This window comes from Synchiropus splendidus, chromosome 7 (assembly GCF_027744825.2).
Source record: "Synchiropus splendidus isolate RoL2022-P1 chromosome 7, RoL_Sspl_1.0, whole genome shotgun sequence".
Classification (NCBI taxonomy): Eukaryota; Metazoa; Chordata; class Actinopteri; order Syngnathiformes; family Callionymidae; genus Synchiropus; species Synchiropus splendidus.
Window position 1 is genome coordinate 13,948,529 of NC_071340.1, and position 13,497 is coordinate 13,962,025.

The following is a 13,497-nucleotide window of genomic DNA, read 5'->3' on the forward strand; positions in this document are numbered from 1 at the left end:
TCTCCAAACCATACAACATTGCTGGCCTCACCATCGTTTTCTACACTTATTAGTTATTTACTTATTGTGCTTTTTTCTTTTTTTTTTTGACCCTACTGCTGTTCTGGCAGACATTGCCCCAGACAGCCGGGGAAAGGACATTGCATCAAAACATCACCGCACCAACAAACAAAATCACATACAAATTCCCTCCGCAACAGTGAGGAAAATGTGAAATTTTAGCACTTTATTTACTCTTCTATATAAATATGCATTTGTCTTTACATTCAGAGATTTGTCAGCAAATGGAATATATATATATATATAAGATTTACATGTTAAATTACGATCTGGACTGACATGTGATCCTCCACGTGGGAATATTTGGATTGATGAAGAGGTATCGAAGCTTCGGCCTGGTCAGTATCTGAAGATACAGTAAAAGCAACAAAAATAAAAATCATCTGTATCACTGACGTGCAGAGTTGTGCATTGGCAGCAAGAAAAAAAAAGTGCAAGTTCACACAGTTCAGATGGAAGCTGATGTGGAGCGGCCCGACCACCGAAGCAGCGTCACAGGAGCGAGTCTTTCTTACAGTAATTCGGACGTCGCTCCTCCCCCCCGGCTACAGAATTCACTGTAAACGTCTCAGAGTCTTTCAGTTCTCTGGCGAAGACACAAACGCTCTGCTCGCAGTGAAATCACTACACGTGTGGGGAAACTAAAATCACTGCAGTGACTCAAGCAGATGTTCTTCACGTCACATGACGCAGGTCACATGGCCTCCCAGGTGACTCTTAGTCCTTTTCAAAAACATTGGCAACATGAAGATAGCAGCACTGGGCCCGGGTCCCATGGAGTGATGCCTCGGATGTTTTGGCAGGAGGAAGTGGAGGTGGTGAGGCGGCTCAGCTCACTGCAGAAAGGAGAAGCGTTTCATTATGGCACGTGCGACAACAAGCAAATACACAACGTCGATGACGTGGAGGTCCATCTGTTTGGGACAAAGGTGAACCTGACTTGTGCTGGTGGTTCTGTGGTGTGGTGGGCATCAAGGACTGCAGCACGCTGCTGCCGACTGGGTCAGTTATGGATGTGAACTCCACTCTAACAAGCCTCGCAAGGAGCCCGGGCCCTTCCTCAGTGAGGCCCGTCTGCAGGTGACCCTGTCTCAGGTTCACTCCCGGGCCAATCCTACCACCACTTGCTGGAGCTCTGGCGTCATGTGAAGTGGGTCACAAGGCTGTTTGGCACCATCATAATAAAGCATCCTGAAGAAGCCGGACCTACCAAGTAAACGTCAAGTACTGAGCCGTCGTCGCGGTCCATGTCCATGTCCATCATGGTGCTCTGCTCCGAGGTCAGGCAGATGGCGCTGTCCTCCAGTGTGAAGGTGGAGCGGGACGCGTCGTCTCGGCTGTCGAAACAATGTGGCAACGTTTTAAGATCCGGACTAGTTTCTGTGTCTTCAAACACCTTAGCTTAGTTAGCAACTTTATAATAATTTTGTCATGATATTTTTGAAATGTAACTTCACTACATTTTAAATCATCTATATTTGCGCTATTCTGTTTTCACTCGCGTCATGTTTTCAACTACGTTGTTCGCCTGAAATAAAGCATTCGCTTTAATAGTGTCAGGTTGACAAAACACGACAAGTAGGAAAACAGCTTCCAAATGTCGACATAAAACGGCCACTTGTGTGTGATGCAGATGTACCCCAGCAGGGGGCGATACGTACGCTTTTTTCCCCCATGTTGGTCAGGTGACAGTCAGCATGCGTGCGGACATGTGATTTTGTACTGAGGTGTGAATTTAAAAGTCAAAGATACGTTCACCTTACAAGGTTGGAGAGGTGCGCATCTAAACAGTCGTGGAGCCAGTGTGGCCTCTATTGTCCCAGTTTCACCAGCAGATACTGGGAAGCGGTGTCAGCGCTGGTCTTTAAATATGGATGAAAAGACCTGACAGAACAATGTCAGCGCAGCAGCAGGTGACTGAGGAGGGCGGCTGAACCTGACACTGAGCGACGGAGGAAGCTCACGCTTCATACACGCTTCATAACGGAGGGTTAATATTTGCCAACAGAGCGTTTGAATAAATCCACAGAAATATTGACATTTAACCTTTTCAATCACCCTCTCACAGCCCACAGGAGATAAGTGCCGTGTGAGTCAGCGCCTCCATGACGCGGCAGGATCATGTGACCTCAGGTGACGGGCGTGTCTCAGTGATCCTGAAGCAGATACCTGTCGTCGGTTTGGTTGTCCACGTTGACAAAAATGGAGGAGGTGGAGATGGTTCCCATGGAGGAGCCGTGGTAGAAGGCCGAGTGGGTCGGGACCAGATCGGGACGCAGATATGACCCAAACACAGCTGCAGAGAGGAAAGACACACGACTCACTCACCGCTGTGACCACATGAATGCAAGACCAGTTTAAACATGATTGTTTTAATCTCCTGACAAGTCCTGCCCTGACATCTTCAACTTCAAGGATTCATGAGGAGGTTTATACTGTCAGGGTTGGTCGACCTTCACCGTGAGTGAACACATATTCAACAGTAACTCTAACACTTCATACAATATACTGAAAACAGGAAAACAGTGTAATAATATTCTAAAGGGGAAACTATTATAATATTTGAAATATTAAACTCATATGTGAACCGTCTTGCTATAGGTGCAGGTCTGAAATTCATTTTAGAAAACAGCTTTCCCAGACAAGAGTCAAAATGAAGCGCTGGAAGGGTCACATGACAGGGCTTCATCCATGCACCTTTGAAAGTCAGCGCGCAACATGGTCCAGACTCCAGTCTAAATAAGACAAATGAGTGCGGCGTCAGCACTTCCTGTTGTGCTCACCTGGTCCGTCCAGACTGGCCAGGCTGTGAGCTCCGCCCAGTCGGTCCCGCCGGTACTTCTCTTCTCTTCTCTCATCGTGAGATGAAAGGATCTCCTGAGAGGACGCCTTCAGAGCACTGATGGAAGTCCGAGTCCTCTTTGAAGGGGAGAATCGAAACGCTGCCGAGCGACAAAAACACGGAGGGAGAGACTTCAGCCAGGATCACTTCCACTTCTAAATGTCACCAAACTGAAAATGCTTCTTGAAATGGGGTTTTCTGATTCAGAACTTGGAGTTGGAATTTCATTCTACAGCTAAGACTTAAATACGTTGATAAATCAATTGCAGGAACAATAACTGACAGTCTCACCACAGTATTCAATGTGACGTCACCACCAAAACATGATGGAGACTGACTCCGATGGATGGAAATTATAAGTTTAAAAAACAAGTGTCTCTTTAAATAAAGACTTCCCTCATCACAGGAACAATTCTATACCATGTCACTCATATATTTCAACAGAATACATTGATCTCCATTGGCGGTTTTGGCTTCAGTCTTTGTCTGATCACTGGATCAAATGACAGCAAGTGTTACTCAACACAAGACTCTTGGCTGCAGTGAACCAAACAATTCTTGTGTGGCCTGACAGGAAATTCTCTCTTTGATTCCAAAAATAGCCTGAAATGACAAAGAGCTCCCAGACGGGGTTGTACCGAGGCTCGGGAGCAGCTTAATCATTCCCTCAGCCTTCCTCATTAGCCCTGCTGGTTGTGTAACAGCCAATATTGAGGAAAATCTCCGGAACAGAAGCACAACTGTGTCAACAACGCGGCAACACGTCACGACTTCCTTGCTGCTGCGATGACTGCTCCTTCCAGATCAATACACATGGCCTCCTCCTGGCTGACGTGTGAAAGCGTCTCGGCCATTTATTGTTCACCATCGGTGAATATTGCCGGATCATGGAGCCGCCGGTGATGGAGCAAACAAACAATCGTATGAAATGTAGGTCATGTGTTTAATAAAGTAAAGGTAAAATGCACCAAAACATCATGTTTGTTCTTTATCTTAGTCTGTAATTCTGCGGGCAAATATTGGAAGTAAATTATCAGCCTCACGTGAATCAATAAAATAATTCATATAAATAAAAGCCGCCTCAGGCACAGCCTCCGTCCAACCCTCACTCATGAACAAGGCGACCACGGCAGGAAGTCGTTCCCAAACTGGAGTCCACTCTAGTTTGCAGATGGTCCTCACACCACCAGCTTCCCACTGGGACACTGACTTTTCAAGTGGCTGGTGGCAAGAGAACCAACTCATCTGCAACAGCGGAGGTGGTGAGGTCACCAAAATGAAGTGCCCCGCCCTCAAAATGACATGAAGACTAAATATAAAGTAAAGTTAGTAGAGTTTTACTGATGCAAAACTAATTTCAATTTTGAGGTCGTCCATTTCCATCGCCTCAGAGAGCAGCGGATAAAAGGGAGGCACCACAATAGAGGGTTGATAAATCCGCCTCCTTCCAGACCCAGAAGGTCTTAAATGATCAGAACAGAACGCTCCATTTCGATCCAAACTTCAAACGCTGAATCCACAAAGACTCATTTGTCTGTTACGCAACAGCTCCGACAATTTCAAAATGAAACGAATCAATGGCCAATCAGATTAGTCCAAATCTGATTCCAGCAAGGTGACACACAACAGCCGCGTGTTTTGAAGGCTCACAAAACTCACGCTGGCTCTTCCTGAAGACTCGGGTGCTCATGAACTTGAGGAAGCGGCTGGCGTAGAACCCGGGACGGTGCACCGACACGGAGTCCTGAGGACAGAAGGGACGGAGCGTCAGACGCAGGGGAGGCTGAAATAAAGGGCTCATTCAGTGTCGATCTTCAGGAGAATATCCACTTACACCGTCGTACACCAGAGCTTTCCACGAGTGCTCCAGCTTTTTGATCAACCTGACAGGAAGGAAACAAGAGTCAGTCTTTTTCAGGGCATCCAGAGGAGGATGGGAACAACAAGCCCAGTCTTTCACATCAGTTTTAGACCGAGGACACCTCCTATGGTCTGAAGTGCTGAAGCCACAGAAGAGCTTCACTTTGTTTGCATCAGTGCCTCAAACCTTTCATTTCTTTATTCATAACTTTGTCAGAAAACGCACGGTAATTCGTTCAAGATGGTTCCTCACCTGTACGACTGCAGAATGTCTATGATGCCGAGGTATATGAGGATCTTTTCCTCTTTGTGTGTTTTGGCAGGAATCCCTCCCATTCTGAAAAGAAACAAACACACCAGTGAAATTCAGCCTTTGTGGTGTCGATGCATAGCTTTGTTGACGCGGAGGCGACATGCTGCTGCACTTTGTGTTTGTGAAAGGTTCCCTCAGTGTTTACATTCATGCCTGTCAATACACACAGCAGTGGTTAGTGTCGCTATGGAAATGCGAGGTGTGTGTGAGGATGGGCAAACTGAAGCACGCACATATGTGTGTGTGTACAAGTGTGCTGCTCACGTGTCGTCTGTTGTTACAGCCTCCGCCGCCTTGCCGTCTCCCTGGATGGACTCCATAGCAGTGGAGTAGAGGACCCTTTGACCCACTGGCCTCCTCCCGTCGCCCCCCGCCTGTCCTGGATCATAGCCTTCCCTGTGGCTGTGGTCCAGGACGTGGACGCCCAGCAGCAGGCTGTAGTCCATGATCTTAAAACTCTCCAGAACCTGCAGACGGTACAAGAAGGACCAGGTTTGTGGGACAGCATCATAAAGCTCTTGAGGGAGACCCTGGCTTGGAAACAACAGGAAATGTCACACCGGCTCGGAACACTGAGGACACTGTTCTCCAGACTGGACGCTTGACCTTCAGTAAACACTGTGACGCACAGAGAAGTCACATTTATGGCAGAAATCGCTTTCATCACCTCAAAGGTCTCAGCAGCTGAAAGGCCACAGAAGGAAATGTAATTTTGGAGTAAAATAAACAAGGTGTTTCTCCACAGTGAGCCAAGTGTTCAAAGGTGGCCTGTGTGAGGAGCCTTTTACCCAGTTCCCAGAATCTCTGCGACTCCATGTCTCCTTCAGACTCATGCTTATAGTGGTAAAATAAGAGGGGCTCAATAGGGCAAGGGACACCAATCAGTAACATCATGCCTCAGAGCTGAGAGAGGTTAGAACCCATCAGTCACAAAAATGTGTTTCAAATTTGAAAGATTGCAGTCACCCTTCATGATTCTGCCACATTCATAATATGGGATTATAAAGTCGGTCACAAGGCAGACAAGCTCCGAACCACTGGAGTCACTCGCTAAACACGCATTTAAGGGCATACAAATACAGCCATGTCATCACTGCTGGAGACTCACCGAGCACTATACTGGACTGAAACATAAGGAAAAAAGTCAAGAAAACTCAACAGGCATCTCGTCCAAAAGAATGGAAGAAACGCCAAACAGACCTAAAAACATGCAAACAATTTAGACTGAGCAAAAAGTCTGTTTCCTCTCAGATCAACGTCACGGCACACGGTCTCTGACTGCTGCATACTGAAATCAGCTATTAGTCAGTGCTCCTGTTTACCCAGAAATAATGCCATCATAAATCTTCTATATGAATTTTCTATATATTTGCACTAATGCAACAAGCGTCTACTGTCTTCATATCAACCATTTACATCACTCACTGAACTCCCCCGGTCTATTCAGACCTCAGCAGACATCTTGAATGGAGCCTCACAGCAGTCGGCCTACAGAAGGCCAGAGCCCGGCACGGAGAGAACAATCGTCCAAGTCATCAAAACCGCAGAGAAGGAGACAAAATATTATACCCTCCATTATCTATCTGGAAAGGGTTAAAGTAGCACAGTGGCACAACCTCCCCAACATCAGCTGATATCTCCTGCAGCATCTCCCCACCAGTTGAGCTGAGGTCATTCCCACTGTGCTGGAGCTTACTGACATGGACCTGCAGCTGCAACAGCACAGACTCTTCTTTGGGTTTGACTCCGACCAACTGGGTTTACAATGCGAGCAAGCATCACACCTTTAATACGATCTTCCATTTCAAGAATTAAGAAATAAGCTTCATTATATTTCTCTGCTACTTTTCATTCAGAGTTCATTCAACCGAGAAGATTTTTTATCAACATATACATGTTGATAAAAAAAAGTGTTGGATAATGACATGGGGTACAGAAAAAGAGAATATTTTATATTAATATTTTCATATTTCAGTATCCCATTTTTCTCAAATTTTCTCACTTCCATTTCCTCATAAAACTGTGTTGTTTACTTTTACACACAGCCGTCATTGTAACCATTCTAAATCTTTTGTGCAGTTTATTCATCACATTATTTGTCAGTATATTAAAACACATAAGAGGACATTTATCACACATGGATTATGTTGACCACCACAGAATAGTAAACAGCTCCAACAGCCATGTCAACAAACCAGCTCATGTTACTTTCACCTGCTGACAACAGCATGTTTGTGGTTGTGCGACGTCTTGTATTACAATGTTGGTATCACAATCCAGGAACAATCTGCTGCATGTACTCACATGGACATTACACAACATGCTCCGTCGTCAACACAAGCTTTCATTGACACACAGAGAGAATTGGAATTTCTACTTAGACATTGAAGCTTTTAGATACAAAGGGGTGTTGGGTCTCTACGGGTCTCTTCACCGGGTGACACGCGCTCAAACAAATCAGTTCACTTCAGCGTTCAGGAGTGAATGTGCTGACTGTGAGGTTGTAGTCAGGGTTCCTGCGGCAGAGAATGAGGAAAGGGATTGTTTTCGCCGGAGCATATCACGGAGGAGAGGAGAACTACAGTTCATGCTTCTTCATGACTGTGCTCACACAATCTATGTCCCGTTATATTCCACACACTCAGCATGCACAGGATGTCCAGTATCGAAGAGAGCACCACTGCACTCGACTGCTCAGCCACGATCCTAAATGTCTAAACAAAGAGAAAACCTCTCCATGTCACATTCATAATTTAGCATGTTTTCGGTGTTTGGAGTGGATCACGGGAGAAGCAGGAGAGTAATTACAGGAATGACACGCTTCACTAGAAACGTCCTCTACAGCAGATTCCTGTGAAATCATCCTCCGACATCATTGCGTAATGAACCCTTCCTCTTCCACATAATGATCCTCCCTCCTCATGCAGCTGACAGCAGTCGACCGCAGTCGCTTGACTTGTGTGAACCCAGGTCCACAGCCTCTCCAGGGGTGACGGGGGTGAGCTGCTTACTCATGGAAATGGACGGAGATTCTGCTTAGAGGGCATTTTGGTTCCCGCTCAGGAGGCGAGCTCAGGAAACCCGGCAATAGCAAACAGTACAGGGTCCCCACTGCTGCTGCTGCTGCAGCTGCTGCGTACAGTAAATACAGACCCACACATCGTGACAGGGCCAGTATTTACACACACATCAGTGAAACAATAGCTGGGAGGTGTGCTAGCGTGGAAGGAAGTTCTGACTCCGCACTGAAGGAGTGCCACAGTGAGGCTCAGGAAACATGAGGATGATCTTTGAGACAGTGCGCTGACTAGATTGACGGAAAGGAGGTTAACACAAGTTGGAGAGGGTAGATATTATTTAGCCAATCACTTAGAAAAGCCTCACGGAGAAACAAGCACCTCTTGTGGTTCATCCAGAAAAGCAGTGTTGGTACCAGCAATTTCTCCATCTACACTCGATCCATATCACAAAGAGCTTCATGAGAACTAACAGGCTCAGGCACATTCAGTGATGGTGAGCTACAAGGCTAAGTTCTCAATGAACCAGTGGACCTAAGTTGACAAGCTACGGTAAACTATCAGCTGAGGTGACCGAGGCATTCTCAGGTTTTCTAGTTATGTTGGAGATCATGGATCAAAAACTGACCGAGGTATCAGTACCAGTATTTGCCTAGAATAGTTTCAGAGAAACTGCCTCAGAGACCACAACACATCCAGTCACTGAAGACCTCAGCGATAAAACAGCTAATCCATCATCATAAGAAGATGGACTGGCAATCCCATCTCTCTCTGCTGAATCACGACCTGCTTCATCACCAGAAGATGAAAGCTCAAACCAACAGGTCAGCATTGTCTGGTAAAAGCACTGAGGAAACACAGATGTTGTCAGTTCTCTTCTCTTCTAAGAGCTGCTGTGTGTAGTGATGGTAAAGCAGCACCTTGTGAGCAAACTGAAACACATGGAGCTCTGCCATTTTGTGACTGTAAATGGAAAAACACATGAGACGTCAACCGTCACCGGTTAATAGGCACGATCTCACCTGGCGTTTCGCCCTAAACCTAAGCTCACTCTGGATGTAAACTGGATTTTGAAACCCTGAATGCAACTTTGAGGTTGAGACCAGGATTGGGGGAGTAACTGTATTGCAGGTGCGTTTTGGTCTGCAAAATGGTTACGCCCCTGGGTGGTTGCAACCAGATGACAATGAGTCAGGTGAATGGTAGAAAGGAAACTTGAGAAACAGAGCAAACCTCTTTGGTATCACAGGAGATTCGCCTTTTTAAAACACCAGATAGAAGCCAGAAGAAATCACAAGGACTTCCTTTAATTCCTTCTACTGTGTCCGATTATCCAACGCAGCAAACAGGAACTACACTGCACTATTCATTATGGCTAACACTGCTGCATGTGCCATCAATCACTGTTGGACAATCAGAACACGCGGCGGCATCGATTTGGGAGCATTAAAAATTGAAAGATTCAAGCTGAGGTCGATAATGTGGAAGCCACTAAGTTGTTAGATAAGTGGTGCCATGCAGGTCTGCCAAGTGCGACAAATTCGTAGAACGCAGCAGGAAGGAAATCTGTGTTCCTGATGGTGCTGGTGGGAATCACGCAGACAATTGCCTCCTGGTCAGAGCAGGAGCTTCCACAGCCTGTCTCACAATCTGTCTGTGTTCGATGACATGTATCACAGCAACAATACAGTATCAACCAAAGGTGGACCATCAGACAGTAAACCAGAAGGGAACAGGAGTCAGGACATGTTTGTTGAGGTTTGCATGGAGGAAAATGTGACCGCAAATGGTCTTCAGCAGCCCATAAAAATGAGAAAAACACAATAATCCATTTCAAATCAGTAAATCTGCCTTAAGATGTGTAAAGCTGCAGCTAATATCATCGGGCTGATTGAGCGCCTTCTGCTCAGCTGCAGTAGATAGTCTCCCGACCTTTAAGCAGACAACCAGAAAATTCTAGGGCTCTTCTTTTGTTATGGAGCTTCAAGTCTCTCACGCCACTAGGATTATGTCACAATCACATACTTGCCCGAGAGACGTCACAAGATGAAATATTGCAGCTGTAATATTAGCTCGGGGCTAATGAAGAAATAGTACAAGACATAGATGTCCACCCAGCAGAGGGATGTTTTTATAGCCCATCTATTCTGCTACAGTTTCATGGCACTTGGTTTGTGAGAGGGAACAAAGCATGAAAAGGTCCACCCACGGACTTATTTACTTTTCAAATAAGACACGCTGGTTAAACCAAAAATATCAATTCCACGTAATTAATTTCAGAGATATTTTTGTCTTCAGATTTATCTTTGTTAATGTGAAACGCACGCTTACGTAGAAGTCTGTTAAATTGAATTAGGGGTTGTGGTCAACTGAGGCAACACTTGGTTACATAACTGAGGCCGTGCAACTTTCAAGTGGAGGTGCATGTGACAGACACGTTTTACGTCTCATCTTCTCCGTATAGACCAAAGAGGGCGAGCACTGCGCTGGTGATAAGTAACAATAACAGTAGTGCTTTAAGGTCCTGTAACAATGAAGAAGATGTTTCTGGGTCAAAGGCACTCGAGCCTGTGGAGTTCCACCTACCCGACAATCTCTCTGTAGCGTCTTCATCAGGTTGTTATAGGTCTCTGTGTCGAAGTACAGCCCTTCTTCGTGCATGTCCTGGAAGTCCAGGTCTTTGAAGGTGGGCGACGCCTTCTCCCTCTCCTTCCTGGAGGCTCGCCTCTTGTAGGTGGACCCTTTCAGGTCATATTTGTAGTGCATTTTCACCGTGCGGGGCAGCACATTGTTCATCACCACCAGTCTGATGTTGATGCCCCCAGACTGGATACAGTACAGACCGTAGAACTTGGGCAGAAGTGTGCGAGGATTCTGGTTCAGGTTCTGTGGAAACAGAGAAGAAACAGCTTGTCAGTGTAGAGCAGAATAAAAATGCAATTACGATGCGATCTTACCATGTAATAGCCAGGTAGTAGTCTCTGAAGAAATTTGGCCTCCTTGTGCTGGACAGTTTTGATGATGAACTCATCGTCGCTGGTCAGGTAGAATAGCGATCCACTAGCACCGGGGTTAGTCAGTTCAATCAGAGGCTCATTAACCAGCGAGTACTAATGAAGAATAATGGACAGGTAAGATGGATTTAGTTTATTGATCACATGATGGGAAAATGCAGAAACATTTACAAAAAAAATCGATTCATTTTGACACCGATAATAAGCTGCCAACAACATCGATTCTTATTGACTTTCAGCCTGAATGAGCAGCGTCATGAGAGCCACATGTTAAAAGAGGCAAAATAGTTGAAGTGTGAAGATCTTCAGACACCAAAGAGCCTTAGTGTTGACAGACTGTTGAATCCTGGTCGCTCAACTTTGTGTATACGGTAATGAGAGTTTGTTTTGTGGGAGAATTTACAGTCGGGCTCGGGGACTTGAATCTGGACATCCTTTCTTTGTTGCCTCATCCTCCTGCAGTCTTTGTTCATTAGATGAGATCTGTCGACTTGAAACGAAAGCACTGCTGGGGAGTTCTTCAAGGTCTCATGGGGAGACAACTAAACTTCAATAACTTTGAATCCAGGCAGAAATTGTGTTGGCTCCGATGAATCTGACAGCAGACGGCCAATTAAAGTTATTATGCGGTCGGATATGCGCAGCAGATGAATAAATCATTTGAGCTCAAGCGATACACAAACAAGCCAATGAATCACTGAAATCTTGCCGCAGCAGTCTGCGTCTCAGCGGATACACAGCTCTCGGGTGTCTGGTGAGATGGAGCCGATTGAATTTCCAAAATATTAATCAAATTTAATTGACAATTTGAGCTCTGCCTTGTAAGTGATTAAAAAGTCAAAATGAGTAGCGGATAAATATGGGCTCCAGGGAGGCTTTACCAAATAATTATATATGGGTATTATAGAATTTTTGATGCACAATCCTTATGCTTCAAACCTTAGAATCCCAGCAGGAATAGCTGCCGCTTTTATAATAATAGTACTATAGTGTGCTTCATTATACATATACATTATACATATAAAAAAAACTATCTATCTATCTATCTATCTATCTATCTATCTATCTATCTATCGATAGATAGATAGATAGCCCTTTGGTAACCTGTTTCTTGTCGATTTAGGTGGCTATATATGCATATATATATAGATAGATAGATAGATAGATAGATAGAGATAGATAGATAGATAGATTTTTTTCATATCCTGACTCACCAGGTAGTCATCTGGTTTGATGCCGAACAGATCCCTGAAGTAGCGGAAGGCGAGGGGAGCATAGTTCTTGAAGCGAAAGTCAGGGTAGTGATGCGCCGGGGTCAAGTTGCTTCCCTCACTGGGTGAACAGAAATGAGACATTAGTATTCAACCCTTCACACCAGCTTAAAGAGTCGCTGACTTTTTATGGAGACATGAGTGTTGGAATAATGGAGTCGAAACACAGGACAGAGCTACGGAGCCTCACAAAGGTCTGGAGCACAAAGATACTCCCCAGCATTATGGTGACAAAGCAACTGGATTTAGTTCTCTGCCTGGAGACTGACGATGGCTCTGCTTACATTTCCACGCTCAGCTACAGGACTCGAGGAGGACAAATGGGATAGAAGCAAGTCAATAACCTACATTTTGCTCTTGCAAGTGTAATGAGATCCCTGACATCCTAAAAGAAAAAGCGATGACACTGGTCCATCCTGTTTTGAAACCCACTGAGAGCAGATTGGGGGGGCAGACAATGACACAAAAGCAGCATCTGATGAGGTTAGAGTGAGTTTTTCATTCAATAAACCGTGTGTGTGTGTGTGTGTGTGTGTGTGTGTGCACTCTCACGCCACCTAAATTGACAAGAAACAGGTTACCAAAGGGCTTATCCGATTTCTAGAGACTATTTTCAAACTGGGTCTGAGATGTAACACTGAATGGATGTTTTTGTTGTTGTATGAGCAAAGAGGCTTGCAACTATTTTGTAACCTCATGCCACATGGATCACCGTAATGAATGGACTCTAATTATTGCCAGAGCTTATCATTAGCATTATGATTAACAGTGCTGTTGGACGACAAATATTTTCGATGAACAAGAAACTGTTTTTCAGTAAATCGAAGATAAAATAACATTAGGACTTGCTGCTCATTCATATTCTCCCGGATCATTAAAGGGAAGTCTTGAAGTGTAGGCTTCATTTAAATTCATCAGATTCTCAGATTATAATAAAAAAAAAAAAAATAATAATAATAAAAATATATATATATATATATATATATATATATATATATATATATATATATATATATATATATATATATATATATATATATATATATATATATACATATATATATAAACCATGCGTAATACATAAATATAATATTTAACCTAATGTGCATATGTGTCTTCA

General features: G+C 44.6%; 1 protein-coding gene across 1 annotated transcript in view; it reads right to left on the reverse strand.

The window, feature by feature from the left end:
• Positions 1–245: 245 nt before the first annotated feature.
• The window catches only part of pip5k1bb (phosphatidylinositol-4-phosphate 5-kinase, type I, beta b), a 28,702-nt gene continuing 15,450 nt past the window's right edge, over positions 246–13,497 (reverse strand). Inside the window, exons 5-15 of the mRNA XM_053871750.1 lie at positions 12,321–12,438; positions 11,050–11,202; positions 10,679–10,978; positions 5,340–5,542; positions 5,016–5,099; positions 4,737–4,785; positions 4,562–4,646; positions 2,844–3,002; positions 2,230–2,356; positions 1,271–1,397; positions 246–896 (exon numbers count right to left, since the gene is read on the reverse strand). Coding sequence (XP_053727725.1) covers positions 894–896; positions 1,271–1,397; positions 2,230–2,356; positions 2,844–3,002; positions 4,562–4,646; positions 4,737–4,785; positions 5,016–5,099; positions 5,340–5,542; positions 10,679–10,978; positions 11,050–11,202; positions 12,321–12,438 — 1,408 coding nt within the window. The 3' untranslated portion in view covers positions 246–893. The remainder of the gene's footprint in view (positions 897–1,270; positions 1,398–2,229; positions 2,357–2,843; positions 3,003–4,561; positions 4,647–4,736; positions 4,786–5,015; positions 5,100–5,339; positions 5,543–10,678; positions 10,979–11,049; positions 11,203–12,320; positions 12,439–13,497) is intronic.